This window comes from Carlito syrichta, unplaced genomic scaffold, assembly GCF_000164805.1.
Source record: "Carlito syrichta isolate Samal-C Ts95f unplaced genomic scaffold, Tarsius_syrichta-2.0.1 Scaffold303660, whole genome shotgun sequence".
Lineage (NCBI taxonomy): Eukaryota > Metazoa > Chordata > Mammalia > Primates > Tarsiidae > Carlito > Carlito syrichta.
This window is the reverse complement of record NW_007247756.1, coordinates 25,312-41,852: the sequence shown is the minus strand read 5'-3', so window position 1 is coordinate 41,852 and position 16,541 is coordinate 25,312. Positions and strand designations below refer to the sequence as shown.

At 41.5% G+C, this 16,541-nt stretch overlaps 1 protein-coding gene across 3 annotated transcripts in view; it reads right to left on the bottom strand.

The window, feature by feature from the left end:
• SLAIN2 (SLAIN motif family member 2) overlaps positions 1-16,541 on the bottom strand; it is a 50,959-nt gene that overhangs the window by 31,713 nt on the left and 2,705 nt on the right. For 2 of the 3 annotated variants that reach the window (XM_021712822.1, XM_008058943.1), the window contains exons 2-5: positions 12,411-12,575; positions 10,570-10,731; positions 5,513-5,872; positions 4,619-4,753 (exon numbers count right to left, since the gene is read on the bottom strand). In XM_021712822.1, the coding sequence (XP_021568497.1) occupies positions 4,619-4,753; positions 5,513-5,872; positions 10,570-10,731; positions 12,411-12,575 (822 nt within the window). The remainder of the gene's footprint in view (positions 1-4,618; positions 4,754-5,512; positions 5,873-10,569; positions 10,732-12,410; positions 12,576-16,541) is intronic. The other variant, XM_008058941.1, reaches the window with a different exon arrangement.

Below are 16,541 nucleotides of genomic sequence, written 5' to 3'. Positions count from 1 at the left end.
TGAGGACTAGCCGGGCTCGGTGGCTCAGCCTGTAATCCCGCGCATTTGGGAGGCTGAGGTGAGTGGATTGCCTGAGCCCGCGGGTTCGAGACCCGCCTGGGCAGCGAGACCTCATCTCTACACTAAAATCAAAAAAATTAGCCGGGCGTGGTAGCACACGCCTGTAATTCCGGGTACTCGGAAGGCTGAGGCAGAAGGATCACCGGAGCCCAGCAGGTCGAGGCTGCGGTGGCCGGGAGCGGCCACTGCACTCCAGTCTGGGCAACAGAGTGAGACTCCGACTCAAAAAAAAAAAAGTTTGAGAGAGACTGGTGGAGAGACTGGAAGGGAGGAGAAAGCTGGCCTTGCTTTTGCCACTCTTCTATGACCTTATACAACTCGTATAATCTATATGAATCTCTGATCCCTTTCTATAAAGATAAGTAAGTATGTGTGAGGGTCAAATGAGAGAAGTATGTAAAAGTACTTTAAATGTTTAAAGAAAACTAAATTTGGGTACTACTATTTTTTTAATCAGTAGAACATCTTGGGTCTTCCTTTCTTCCCTTTCCTCACTTCTGAACCAGTAATTCCTAGGTTTTTCTGAAAACTACACTTTCTGCTACACCTGTGCTCTATTAGTATTAGAAAGGAAAGCATCAGCCCTTTGAAAGCCTCTGCCCCTCACAAACACTCCTTACTTTAACTGAAGAAGCTGAGAAAGTGACATGTATTCATGACCTCCGCAATGCTCTGGTTTTCTTAAACTTTTTAAGTAATACGTTCCAAATACAAAAGTAAAAAATTGGCAGTAGCTAAACAAATGAAAATATATTAGAACTCTCATAATACTCGTAGTCGAATGCCAGCATCCACAATAATGCAGCCACAGCAAATAAGCAGATAAACATAGTGATTGGCATAGTAACAAGGCAAAAGAAGTGATCCTTCAGGTGGAAGTAACAGCAACCTTGCCAAGTTAGGTTCATGCAGACCAGCAAGTAAGAACCAAAGCTGTACCACTTAAGAGCTGGAAAAATAAATACTTAGGAGAAAACAAATGCAGCATTTATTACACCAACAACTAAAGTTTACACAAACGATACAAAATAGCAACTCATATATAAATGTATCAAACTTGCTATTATATTTATACATACTTATATATCAAAATAAAAACATAATAAAAAACATATCAAAGTATGAAAACTATATATACTAATTAAAATAACATATTTTCATGTTATCAATGACAACATTTTAAGAAAAACAGGTAACACTATTTGTAACATTTTAACTAAGTAAGTTTTACTACAGCTACAAATATAAAAATAAACAAGCATATACAATTGAAAAAAACGATGGTACCTTACTTTCTCTTCTGCCTGTAATTATTCAAATAATGAAATACGTGATTACAAAACTGCATCTATACATATTTTTCGCTTAAAAAAATTAGAGGTTGGCCAGGCGTGGTAGTTCAAGCCTATAATTCCAGCATTTTGGGAGACTGAGGTGAGAGGATTGCCTAAGCCCACAGGTTCGGGAACAGCCTGGACAACTTGGTGATACCTCATCTCTACTATAAATCAAAAAAATTAGCAAGGCATGGTAGCCTATAGTTCCAGCTACTTGGAAGGTTGAGGCAGAAGGATCGCCTGAGCCCAGCAGGTTGACGATGGGGTGGTCGTGAGCGTGCCACTGCACTCCATCCTGGGTGACAGAGTGAGACTCCAACTCAAAAAAAAAAATTTTTTTGAGAGATTAAAATTCCATTATGTCCTACATATTTTAACCTTTCACTTAGGAGCCGTTTGATCACAGATAAGTAATTTAATCATTCAGAGCTTCGATTTCTTTTTTTTCCCTTGAGTTGGAAGTCTCACTCTGTTGCCCAGACTGGATAGCAGTGGTATGCGCACCACCACTGAAGCCTTGACCTGCTAGGCTTATGGGATCCTCTCACCTCAGTCTTCCAGGCAGCTGGAACCACAGACACATGCCACCATAACTGGTTAATTTTTTTATTTACTGTAGAGACGAGATCTTGCCAAGTTGCCCAGGTTGGTCTCAAACCCCTGGGCTCAGGCAATCTTCTCGCCTCTGCCCCTCAAAGTGCTGGGATTACAGGTATGAGCCACTGGCTAAAACTTCAATTTCTAATCTGTATAATGTGTTAATAACTGTACCTCCTTTAAAGAATTGTTCTGAGGATTAATTAAGATGATGCATGTAAATACAGTATAATGCAAATTTTTGTAATATAAATATCATATGCAACTAGTAAGTAAGGACAATTTGTCAATATGTCACTGAAGTAATTTGGATTCAAATGTGTTTTTCCTAGCTTGTTGACTTTTGAGTCACCAAGTGACAGCATCTGAACATAAAGTATGTGACATCAGCTAAACACAACAGAGTCAAGGAAGAATGAAAAGCAACTAAGAAAGAATTGAATTCTTTCAAAATTGTAACTGCTCAAGAGACAAGTTATAAATGAGTGTCCATAAACTAGTGTTTTCATCACTTCTCACAGCCTTAAAAAAGTGAAGGTGCGTGTCATGGCTACCACCCCTTCAAACTGTGAGCAATGACATGTTACAAGGGTCTGCATAAGCCTGCAGCCCTCTGTCCCATGTGCAGACCTGCTGTGACCTGTGGAGCATTTGCCAAGAGCACAGAAATAACTGTCATCGTTTATTTAAACCTGTCTTAACTACACGCTCGTATCTTTTCTAGATAATAAGCAATAACTTCTGAAAGTGTCTGATTGTTTTTCAATTACCTGTACATGAAGGCACGCAATGCCCAATTGCTCCCTGCCACCACTTCCTGGCTGAGTGTGGCCACGCTACCTGAGACGTTCCTACTCATGATCCTCTCTAACCTTTACCTGTGCTGCATGTGTCTCCTTAACTCCAAAGTTTAACTCTTCCTTTTCATCCCATGACCTTCCACTCTTTTTTAAAGCATGACATCCTGTATGTGCTACAGTATTTTATTCACTGGGGACTCAGCATACTTTTACCTGTGCGAGTGCTTTTATAGGATCGTTATTGTGTTTAATCAATGCTCTAGTGATAAAGCTGCTTGGGCTTTCAGTATCTGTGCCAGGACTACTCACCCACCATGCTGTCATTTTCTTTTTTTGAGTTGGAGTCTCAATCTGTTGCCCAGACTGGAGTGTAGTGGCTGCTCCCGGCCACCGCAGCCTCGACCTGCTGGGCTCCAGTGATCCTTCCGCCTCAGCCTTCCAAGTAGCTGGATCTACAGGTGCGCGCTACCACACCCAGCTAATTTTTTTTTAAATTTATTGTAAAGATGAGGTCTCACCTAGTTGCCCAGGTGGGTCTCGAACCTAGGGCTCCGGCAATCCACTCACCTCAGCCTCCCAAGGTAGGGGATTACAGGTTGAGCCACTGAGCCTGGTCCATGCTGTCATTTTCAATGTGTAATATTGTAGGATGTGAGATTTTAAAGGAATGTGTATTTGGTGCTACAGTAGAAATATCTGTATTTATTCTCATACTACTTATCAAAAAATAAAAACTCATATATTTATTACAAATAATAATTGAAAAAAGTTTTCACATTCATGGGTTAGGAACTACTGAATTACCAAAACTTATTAAAATGTATAATCTACATGTGTTTTTTCTTTGATTATCTAAAATTCATCTTCTCTGTTTAAGAGTTTAGTTTTAACTCTAAGTATTTCTTTTCCAAAAGATAACCTAAATAGAGAAACTCTTATCCATTCTTAAAAAGTTTCTGGCAATTTATTATCTCAAATTTTAATCTGTAAGTAGGATTAGGATTAGATTATTATAACCTGACTTAATACTGATTCAATATTATACTGTTCTCAAAAAAATATTCTTAGCAAAGAATTATCAATCAAATGAAAATAAAGAATTTTGTATCAACAGGTACAGAAATAAAGCGAGGTTACCCAAGAGCTCTCAGGGGATATTTTTGCTTTGGAAAGAAAAGAAGAGCTACAAAAATCCAATTTTGATAATAGAGTTAATACACTATAGGTCTGAACAATAAATTGTTTAAGTATGATGTGCTCTAAAAATAATAATAAACTTTTAGCTATTTTAAAAACAGAGGTTGTTATTAAAGAAAACTTAAGTACTTACTAAGGGATATATATTTTGGATATTACACTAGCTACTATATATACTTCTAACTCTGCAAGCAAAAGATACACCTATCATTTTTTTCCTAAGTAGTTAGACTTTGCTTATTTAAAATTCTGGAGAGACTAGAGTTTCACACAGATGTAAGAAGTGATAGAATTGGGTATCTTATAAATTAAAAAAAATTTTTTTAAATTAATCAGTATTTTTTATTATGGTTTTGTGGGGTAGAGTTAAGGGTTAGGTGTACACTTACGTTTCATTCAGGCACCCTGTTGATAAGAGGTGTTTTCCCATACCCCGACAGATATTTGCTACTGTTAATCCCATCCCCCTCCCCCCATACTATGATTATCTTATAGTAACTAATAAACACTAAAAAACTAACTATAGCTAGCTATAGCTTAATCCAGCTATTCAACAAAAAATAAACACCTAAAATTTGCATCTTCCTTTAAATAACTGATAAATGAAAGCATAAGAAAGACACTTACTGGCTGAAGCCTGAGCTTGCATGCGAGGTATTCCTCCATTTGGCACTTGAAAATTTGAGTCACTTCGGCTGCTTTTCACTGAGTCAACTGTATTAGGTGTTCGGGACAGGTTTGGAAGACTGCGCCTTAGTTTTTCTACAATGATATAATTTTAATTTTTAAAAAACCCCTTCTTTCAGATAGAGAAATTAAAACATTAATTAGCATTCAAAAATCACACTATTTATTTAAACATTCTGTACATTTTAGATGAGAAAACAGGAAGCACTCATCTTATATAAAAATAAAGTAACTCAATCTAGAGTCTGTTAATGGGTAGAATAAGAGAACCCTTAAAGAGAGCCAGAAATTACATATTTAAATCAAAATCTGAATAGGTAACTTCACAAGTAACATAAAGCACAAAAATTACTCAAATACATAACAATTCCGTTTCTCCTTTATTTTTGTACAGATTCACTATTAATAAAACTGCAAGGCTGGGCTCGGTGTCTCAACCTGTAATCCTAGCACCTTGGGAGGTCAAGGTGAGAGGATTGCCTGCACCCGCAGGTTTGAGACCCGTTCGGGCAACTTGGCGAGACATCGTCTCTACAATAAATCAAAAACTAGCCAGGCGTGGTAGCGCGCGCCTGTAGTTCTGGCTACTTGGAAGGCTGAGGCGGAAGGATCGCCGAAGCCCAGCAGGTTGAGGCTGCGGTAGCCGGGAGCATGCCACTGCACCCCAGTCTGGGCAACAGAGTGAGACACCAACTCAAAAAAAACCCCAAAAAAACAATAAAACTGCAAGCCTGACGTCATCTCCCAATTGACTTTCTGAACATAAAATCCTGGAACATGAAGGATGTCCTTTTCAGGCACCTTTCCATCACCAGTTACTCTACTGGGCCTTACCTTCGTTCCTGACACTGCTGGTCTGCAGGTCTGTGGGATGGCCTTGGAGTGAAAGGCGCGGCTGCTGTAAGCGGCTAATCATAGGCTGTGAGGACACTCGAGTGTACTCTATTCCCCGCGCAGGCGACCGTGAGCGCGGTGAGTTTCTAGGTGACTGCTTGGGTGATGGTCGAGGTGAATTGCGTGGTGACGGTGAGAACCTGTTAACAGCAGGGTATACCGCATGATGCATACTGTCATCTTCATCATCTAAACTTTGTGCATCAAGTTCCTGGTCACTAAAAGTACCCCGTCTTGTAGAATTGCAAGATGAACCAGAACTGCGCCGAGACGTGGTGGCTGCATATTCTTGCCGGAGACCTGGCAACAGGGAATGTTACTTTATTTCTTTAATTATATTTTCAAACATTTACATATTTTTAAAACTTAAAAGTACAAGACTTTCATTGACAAATTTCAACAGAGTAAAGGGAAACTCCTTTTCTACTTTTTAGACACCCTCTCATAGAACGATGTATAAATCACATCTGAAGGGTATTTTTATTTACTTATTTTTTTTGAGTGGAGGCTTCAAAACTGTTGCCCAGGCTGGAGTGCAGTGGTATGATCACAGCTCACTGCAGCCTCAACCTACTGGGCTCAGGCAATTCTTCCACCTCAGCTTTCCAAAGTGCTGGGATTATAAGTGCATGCCACCACACCCAGTTATTTGTGTGTGTGTGTGTCCAGACAAGGTTTCGCTACTTTGCCTAGGCTGCTCTTGAACTCCTGGGCTCAATCAATCTTCCCACTTTGGCCTCCTTAAGTGTAGGATTACAGATGTGAGCCACTGCACCTGGCTGAAAGTTTTTAAATTGAATGAAATTCCATAAACTTTTGCTCAACTTTGAGATGTCTTCATGAATCTGAAATCTCAACTGCTTGATTAGGTATAGTTAAAAAATATTTCTACCCCTAAAAACAGTAATACAAATTTGAATGACATTAAAGAAATACTGAGGGAAAACAGTTGACATAGAACAGGGACCCCTAAATTGGGGTCTAGCCTGAGAGGCCAACTGGGTTCTTGGCTTTATATAGGAAAGAATTTAAGAGTGAGCAGATGCCAGGCACAGTGGGTTACGCCTGTAGTTCCAGCTATTTGGAAGGCTGAGGCAGAAGGATCACCTGAGCCCAGCAGGCCAAGGCTGCAGTGGCCCTGAGTGTGCCACTACACTCCAGCCTACGCAACAGAGTGAGACTCTGACTCAAAGAAAAAAAAAAGAGTCAGCAGACAAAGTAAAGTGCAAGTGAGTTCATTAAAGAAAAAAGGAATAGCAAGCAGCTTCTCACCAGGCAGAGCAGCCCAGGTGGGTCTGCAAGAAGAACAGCAACTGTGGCAGGGCTAGGATTACATTTGTATAGCTGTCTCTTGAGTATATGCTAAGCAAGGATAGAATATTCATAGGCATCCTGGGAAAGAGGTGGAGATTTCTAAGAACAGTGTTCCTCCCACTTTGTGACTATAAATGGGCAGGGTCTGAACTGTCATAGGCTGAAAGGCTTATCACTGAGCATGATAATGTATTCTAATGAGCGTATCATGGGGGGCAAGGTCAAGTAGCAGGCAAATCAGCTGTCATCTTGGTTCTAGCCGGCTCTAAACGGTTTGGTTCTCAACCGCATCTTGTTTTTTCTGTGGGGGCTCAGAAAACCAGGCCATCCACCTGTCTCGAGTAGCTGTCTCAGCCACTGGTTAGCCTTGTTTATCCTAGGAAACTAATCCTATCTCACAGTTACTGTCCAACCAGTGGAAATGAATATATCAGTGAACAAAACTCCTTGGATACTTAATCCGTGGAGTAATCTTACTCATGAAAATGATAAGGTACGAAAGACACTTCTATCCCACTGTTTGGAACTTAGTACTTGAACACAATGATACCTCAATTGCTTCATTACCTAAGAGACTTCAATAAAACAAACTTAAATTCTAAGTCTTCAAGTAAGAATTTTCAAGAGTCTCCTATGTAGCTTGATACCTTCAAAAACATGCCAAACAACCTTAGGAGCCCTTCAAATTGTATAGATGCTTCTGGAACAAAAACAAATGCTGATATATAAAAGTCAATGAGAAACAAAGTATAACACAAAAAGTATAGAATTTAGGTAATACTTTCAGCAAGCCCTGCTACTACTGGCAATCCAGTCAAAAAGATATTTTACAGAGCAGTAATCAAAGCTATAAATCACATGCTCACACACAGAAAGTGCTGCCAGTATGGTTCACCAAATAGTGGATGGGAATCATCCAAAGCATCTTTAAAACTACACACTCCAGCCAGGTGCAGTGGCTCACATCTATAATCCCAGCACTTTGAGAGGCCAAGGTGAGAGGACTGCCTGAGCCCATGGGTTCGAGACCAGCCTGGGTAACTTAATGAGACCTCATCTCTACAATAAATCAAAAAAATTAGTCGGGTGTGGTGGTACGCATCTGTAGTTCCAGCTACTTGGAAGCTTGAGGTGGAAGGATCCCCTGTGTCCAGCAGGTTGAGGCTGCCGTGGTCGGGCGTGCCACTGTACTCCAGCCTGGACAACAGAGCGAGACTCCAACTCTAAATAAACAAACAAATAAATAAAATAAAACTACACATTCCTGGGTCCACTTAGACCTTCGGTCAGTTTCAGAGTCACAGTACTAACTGCAAGTTACTCAGTGTCTAGTTTTAGTAAACACAGCACGAAAATCATCCTTCTCTTCCTTTCACATCCCTGATAATAACCAGTCCCTCACTAGCTGATAATATCACAGACTCGATGAAGAGTTCAAGAAGTTGGCAGAAGAAAAAGGTCTCATGTTATCAGTTTTTAGGGCTAGAGATAAATAAAGGAAACACTAAGAGACAATAGATCAGTGAAAGAGTACTGCCAGGAAAGAAAAATCCAGCTCCTAATGCAGGCTCTCCACACATAAGGGGATTCTAAGAAGTCACGATTGCTAGAGGATCCTGCATTTTCATCTTAAAAATGCAGGAGGTGGACCAAGCAACCATCCAAATCTGTAGTTCTACAATATAACTGCTATCAAAAAATCTGGGGAAACGATGTTGTAACAAGGAAAATCATCTCCTTAAAAAAAAAAATTAAAGTTTTTATGGAAATATCAACACACTTTTAGTATTTTTTTAATTCTCCAGAAAAATAAATATTTATGCATGTGGATGGCTTAGAAAAAATTATTAAGTGATAAAATTTATATGATTTGTTATCAAAACAATACAAAACCTAGAGCAAAGGGAGCAAAGGGCTGGTTGAGCTTCTCACAAAATATTGGGATATAAAAAGTCAGGGTTCAAACAAGAAATGAGTGACTTTACTCTCAGGTATAGAGTTCGGCAGCATCTTTATGTTCTCTTCACATTCAGGACCACAACCAGTCCCTCACCAGCTGACAATACCACAGACTCAGCAAGGAGCTCAATAAAATGTGAGGGAAAAGGGGCCCGTGATGTTGGTTTCTAGGGTTAGATAAACAAATCAAGCATTGAGTCCTGTTGTCCTTCTAGGGAAAGTCATATGGAAATGGGAAATGAATCAGCAGAGTAAGAAACATTCTGCGGCTTCTTAATAAATGATACAGGGACAGGCGCATTAACTCAAGCCTGTAATCCCAGCACTTTGGGAGGACGAGGTGAGGGGATTGTTTGCCTTGAGTCCATGGGTTTGAGAACAACCTGGGCAACTTGGCAAGACCTTATCTCTACAATAAATCAAAAAATTAGCCAGGCATGATAGTGCACACCTGTAGTTCTGGCTACTTGGAAGACTGAAGTGAAAGAACGCCTAAGCTCAGCAGGTCAATGCTGGGGTAGCCCTGACTGTGCCACTGCACTCCAGCCTGGGCGACAGAGTAAGACTCCAACTCAAAAAAATAAATAAAAATAAATAAAGGTTACTACTTGATAAAGTTTTCTATGTATTTTTTTTTTTTGGAGTTGGAGTCTCACTGTCGCCCAGACTGGAGTGCAGTGGCCGCTCCCAGCCACCGCAGCCTCGACCTGCTGGGCTCCGGCGATCCTTCCGAGTAGCTGGAATTACAGGCATGTGCTACCACGCCTGGCTGATTTTTGATTTATTGTAGAGATGAGGTCTCGCTGCCCAGGCGGGTCTCGAACCCGCTGGCTCAGGCAATCCACTCACCTCAGCCTCCCAAAGGCATGGGATTACAGGCTGAGCCACCGAGCCTGGCTAGAGGTCTTTTCTATAGCGTATACAATCTACTCTCAAGCAAGGTGATTTGCCCAAGAGGACAAAAACCGATTCTTGGGAGTTTGAAAAAATCATAGCTATCATAACAGTTTGTGGCCCTCATAATACTGAAACAGGTTTAGAGTATACCTATACTATTACAATTTCATAGGGGGAGGGTAGGTAAAAAAAAAATTCGAGAAAAGCTCCTTAGAGGAACAACTAATAAAAGGTTGAAAAACATGGTTTACACTAGAAAACACATAGTATAATAGTGTGCAGTGAGTGAGCACCAGAGCAGAGTGACAGGCAGGAACAAACACCAGTCACAGGCAGAGTGTCAAACGGGCTCTGAAAACAAGTTAGCGAACAAATGAGGATGTGCGCTGACGGAGTCTCTAAAATGGCCATCTCCACATTTCTTTTTTTTTTTTTTTTGAGTTAGAGTCTTACTCTGTCGCCCAGACTGGAGTGCAGTGGCACACTCCCGGCCACCACACCCTCGACCTGCTGGGCTCCAGCAATCCTTCCACCTCAGCCTTCCAAGTAGCTGGAACTATAGGCATGCGTTAGCAGGCCTGGCTAATTTTTTGATTTATTGTAGAGATGAGGTCTCACCAAGTTGCCCAGGTGGGTCTCGAACCCGCAGGCTCAGGCAATCCACTCACCTCAGCCTCCCAAAGTGCGGGATTACAGGCTGAGCTACCAAGCCTGGCTCATCTCTACATTTCTACTTCTACTACATACTATTTTAAGACATATTTAATACTCACAACAAAATAATGCAACAGTGAAAAACCTCAACTTTTAACAGTTAAAATACTTACTTTCTTCCTGCATCCGGGCTAGAATCTGCACATCAGTCACGTCATTTAGCTTGTAATTGGATCCAATGGAATCCTCATCTAATTCGGAAGCACTTAACTCACTATCTATAGAGGACTGGGGACTGAGTGGGGGGTTTCTGTCTGATGAGCTTTTCAAATTACCTTTAAAAAAAGAAAAAAATTCAAACTTTGGTAAAATATTGAATAAATGTCTGTTGAAAATTAGCTTGATATTCTATCCTTTGATCCAGATCACTATTATTCTGCTTACCTGTTTGCAAAATTCCCTGAAATTAAAAATTGACCTCATTAAGAAAAACGAGGGCTATAGAGGCTCCTTTATATGCTATGACATAAATACAAAATGTATTTTCCTTTAAGTATAATTTATCATTCTTTTATGGAACAGTAATGCTTTCAGCACAGCACCTGGCAAGGAACCAGTGTTAAATAACCATTAGAGGATGTCAACAAACTAGCCAATGAAACTGCTGTACAAATACATGAGTTTAACTCCCAAACTTGCAGTTATTAATAAACACCATCATCTTTTCCCTAAATGAAAGCATCTTTTTCTAAACAATGTTGTGATTTGAAGAAAATTAAATTCCTTAGAGATTTAGAAACAAAAAAGAACACAAGCCTCACTGCTCCTACATTAGCCATGCTTATAACGTTCCTTTGACAAACTGGTAAGGGGGATCAGTAAGGGGGATCCAAGGAGCTGTCTGATATTTGGCAGTGAGCACAAATGATGGGATAATGAAGCAACTCGATTCACAAAAGATACTGTACTTCATCATTCTACACTGAAAGGGGACACGAAACAGGCCAGGAGAAAAGGAACACACATTCAAGAGTCTAACGTGTTTCTAAGGAAACACCTTCATTAGGTCATTGACTTCTACTGAAGGACAATAACAATCCCCACACTGTCACTCTACTTCTAATACAGATTTATTTGAAACACTTGTTTTCCAGAATTCTTCACCATAAGAGTCAGCTCCAACATGAAAGGCATGTAAGGAGAGCAAAGAAGAATACACAATAATAAATCTTCATATTATTAATGAGAGTACAGTATAGATAGGAAAAATACTACAGGGTCAGGCTCAAATAATGCCTGAGTCTAAACAAATACTGCATTCTAAACAAATACTGCAGATTGAAAGTTTCCATGTGATATTGCCACAGGTGAGATATGGCACTGGGTATAATAAGCAAGAGCAGGAGCATTAGATTGGGGAGTACACGGGCCAAAGTCTGAGGCGGTTAACAATACTTAATTTTTAAAGAAGCCATAATAGTCATAACAATAGAAGCAGGAAGAGGAAGCCACCCCATAGCAGCCTTGGTCACAAAACCAGAGCAGAACAGACCTTCCCTGGCTCCAGCAAAATGCCCCTCCCACATTGCTCCTAGTCCCTGTGAGTCTTGGTGCATTCACACAAAATGTTATACAATTATGTAATGGTACTACTGAAGCTTGTAAGAACGCCTACAGTTTTAAACTCCGAACCTTTTACAACCTAAACAGATTGTTAAATAAATATCTATTGATTAGAAGAATCAAGTTTGTGATCCCATTTAATTAAGCACATTTAACAACTTCTAAGAAAATGCTCAAGAAAACTATATGGATGTAACACAATGGCTGATCTCTGTCCTTTTGGTGCCTAGGACAGTACCTGGTACAAGGTAGATCCTAAATGTAATTTTCTCTAATTAGGTCAAAGTGTCATAAGGAAAACAAACTTGAACTGCTGATGAATAACTGATTTTCTGATGGCGTGCAGTAACTTAAACCACTCCTTAATGACTCCATTTCATTTTCTCCTTACCTGAATTTCCAGGAAGTATTAGCTGTTTAACTATGGGAGGTCGCACTGGGGTTGAGGATGGAGAGTTGAAGCCACTGCTGTAGGGGCTGCTAGCATTTGGGCTGTAAGGACTCGTGTAACTCATAGAGTTGAACGGATTATTATATAAATTCTGCCTCTTGAGAGCTGTGATAATAAGAAAGGGGAAATCAAATTTAATAACTGATATAAAAGTTACCATTTATTTCAAAAGCTTTCCTATTAGAAAATTCATGAAGTCACTATCTCAATTTAAATACAGAAACATTCTTACAGTAGTGGAGAAAAATATAAATAATTTCAACAAAATGTTTTCATTATCTTAAATTGTGTATGCAAATAAAACAGTAGCCATGTCAAACAACAAAAATAATATCGAAGGTATAGCTCCTAAAAACAGGTTATCAGCCACTTAATTAACTTCCAACTAATGGAAAGCTTATTCTTTACTTACTGCTATATCAATCCTGAGTGACCTTTAAAAATAAACCCAATAAAAAAGCATATTTATTAGTTTCCTCATTTTTCTATAGCAAATACATTACTTTAAAAAAACTATAAAATAGGTGTTTAAAATGGTCTTTTCAAAGTTTAAATTTTTGGAAAAAGTAAAGCGATAGTGACTATTTTTAAGACTGTTTTAAAGGTCAAGACAATTCCCTTAAAAAAAAAAGCCTCCCTTCCTCCCTCAAATCTGTCCAGGAAGGGGGAAAAAAAGACTGTGCTATGCATACAAAGTTACATAAACAGTATAACAGCAGGACTGAAACCAAGTGCAATTATACATAAGAAAAACAAACAGCATTTTTCCTTCCAGCTTATACTAACAGGCACAGTTTATTCAACATTATGAGCATAGGCAAAAGCGCTGTGTGGAACACGCAGGCTGTGATGGCACTTTCTCTCAAGAAAAGAAGCTGGCACCAAGTAGCGCAGGCGAGGGAATGGAAGCGTGAGGTGTCACCACTGCAACAGAGAGGACCTGGGTAAGGTTTTTTGGAGGGAGGCACTGGAGCAGCCTTTTGTTTTTGAGTTGGGAGTCTCACTCTGTCACTCAGGCTGGAGTGCAGTGCCACCACAGCCTTGACCTGCTGGGCTCAGGAGATCTCTCAGTCTCAGCCTTTCAAGTAGCAGGAACTACAGGTGAGTGCCAGCATACTTAGCTAATTTTTTGACTTATTGTAGAGACGAGGTCTTGTCAAGTTGCCCAGGGAGGTCTCGAACCCCTGGGCTCAGGCAATCCTCTTGCCTCTGCCTCCCAAAGTGCTGGGATTACAGGTGTGAGCCACCACACCCAGTTTGGAGCAGTCTTGAGAGGAAGAGTAGAGGCTGACAGGTAACAGCACAGAGAGAAAGCAGGTGCTCTCATCTGGGTTTGTAAGATGAACAAAGCAGTGTCTGGAAACGCAGAGCCTGCTCAGGGAAAAAGAGTGAAGGTCCCATGTGGTGGCACAGGGGAGGGAGAAGCAGAAGAAACCAGCTGGCCCAGGTCACAGAAGCCCTGGAGTGCCAGTGCTCAGGAGCCTGAAATCTACCCATTAAAAATGATCAAGTTATTGGGGATTTTGAGCAATAATAATATGATCCAATCAGTTTAGGGGAAAAATGATGGGAATTTTGATGCTGAATAAACTAAACTGAACTAGGCAGTATACAACAATTAGGAAAGAGAAAAAAGAATGATTAAAAACTGGAAAGAATTACTAAAGAAAAAAAATTAGATGACTGAAGTTTCTGGCTTGCTTACTGGCAGAGAAATGGTTTTGGAAGGAGAAGCATATGTTTTCCACTTAGTGCAGTAATTTGGACCATGCAGCTTTATCCATATTCACCATAAGACAAGACACTAGCAAGATGGTACATCGTACATAGTTAGTGTGCAGCATGTTGCACGGACCTGGAAGCAACAACTCAAGCAGAAAGACAGTTGCCGTTCTCTTCCTGGTGCCTCTCTCCTCCATCTCCCCCCAAGTTTACTTTCCTTCCCCAAATTATCTATTGCAGTGTTTCCAGTTCTCAGCCCTTTCCTCTCAGCATTCCAGGCCCTGTTCCTTCTCCTGAGAAATCCCCATCAAACTGCATTGACCATTACCTGTATGCCAAGAACTCTGGTCTTAAGTGTTCCTCTGAGCTTCAGATGCACCTAGCGGCCCATCAATGCTCCCCTCTTGGTAGCAAGTGTATCAGAGTCAACATGACAAACTCAACTCATTATCTTCCCATGAAATCGAATACTCTTCTAGAGCCCCTCTCTCAGAATGGTGACAATATTCACCTTGTCACATAAGCTGGAAACCCAGAATCACTGCTGACACTGTCTTCTCCTTCGTTTCCTTGGATTTGGCTCCTTCCTTTTTATGACCACATCTTCTCTTGGCCATCTCCCTCTCCCCCACATACACGGCCCAGCTCTCATCACAGTCCTCCTCACAAGTGCCCCCTTCCCTCTCGTGGCTCCCCAGCTCCCTCTTGCAGCTCTCTTTTCTACCACTGGAATGACCTTCCCAAAATATGAGTCTGCCCCTGTTTTCCCGCCACACATCCCAGCCCTTGTAGAAAACTCTTCACTATTTCCCCACTGCTCTTAGAATGGAGCTCAGCTCTTTGGCACAGCCTCGCAGCCTCTGCTCCTCACACCCTCTGGGGACCTCTGTCCTGCCCTTCCTCGCTCTTCTCCAGCCCTTGCCTATCTGTGTCTTGCAAGTGCACACGCTGGCTCTCTCCTTGGAGTGTCCCACTCCCTCCTGCTCCCTCTTACTTGGCACAATTACACATTTCTGAATCTTTAGACTCAGGTCAAGCGTCACTTCCTGAGGGAAGGTTCCTGTTTCTCAAAGTACTATACACACACCTTTACTAGGCCACTGGTTCTAACGATGATCTGCAGGAGTAAGTTTCCCCACCAGATGATAAACTCCATGTCAGTTGGGAGGCCGAGGCGAGTGGATTGCCTGAGTCCACAGGTTCGAGACCCGCCTGGGCAACTTGGCAAGACCTCATCTCTACAATAAATCAAAAATGAACCGGGTATCCGGTAGCATGCACCTATAGTTCCAGCTACTTGGAAGGCTGAGGTGGAAGGATCTCCGGAGCTGAGGCTGCGGTGGCCATAAGTGTGCCACTACACTCCAGTCTGGGTGTAGAGTGAGACTCCAATTCAAAACAAAAAGCTTAGTCAGGGTGAGGAAAGCCCTGTCCATGTGCACATGGGAGTGGCCACTGCACTCCAGTCTGGGCAACAGAGTGAGACTCCAACTCAAAAAAAAAAAGAAGGAGCCTTCAAAGAAGACCGAAAAGAAAAGCTCAGGGAGGGCAAGAGAGGGTCCAACAGGCACAGCACTATTCTCAAAAGAAAAGGAAGTGTGGGCCCAAGTGCAGTGGGTGCTGAGAGGCTGAGTATGGCACTGGAGGGGCTGTTCCATGAGACTCAGGTCCTGGTCCAGGAAGCCATGCTTCATCAAAGATAACTTAAGAAAACTCCTTGGGAAAGGGGACGTTTAGGCAATAGCCAAGTAATTTCCCCCCTTAATATTTTTATTTATTTATTTATTTTTTGAGTTGGAGTCTCACTCTGTCGCCCAGACTGGAGTGCAGTGGCCGCTCTCGGCCACCGCAGCCTTGAACTGCTGGGCTCCGGCAATCCTTCCGCCTCAGCCTTCCCAGTAGCCAGAATTACAGGCATGCGCTACCATGCCCGGTTGATTTTTTGATTTATTGTAGAGATGAGGTCTCGTCAAGTTGCCCAGGCGGGTCTCGAACCCGCGGGTTCAAGCAATCCACTCATCTCAGCCTCCCAAAACACGGGATTACAGGTTGAGCCACCGAACCCGGCTAATATTTTTAACGTACACATTTTAAACATACATTAGATGTACAGCAGCAGCTAGTGTCCTGTGTATACAGTTATAAATGCACACACTGCTACACAGATGCAGGACTCGATCACTCCCACTCTGGTTCCAAAGTAACAGCTTCTCTAACACACTCTTACGACCTCCCAGCCTTGTTACAAGAAAGCAAGAGGCGAGCCGGGCTTGGTGGCTCAGCCTGTAATCCCGCGCCTTTGGGAGGCTGAGGTGAGTGGATTGCCTGAGCCCGCGGGTTCGAGAATCG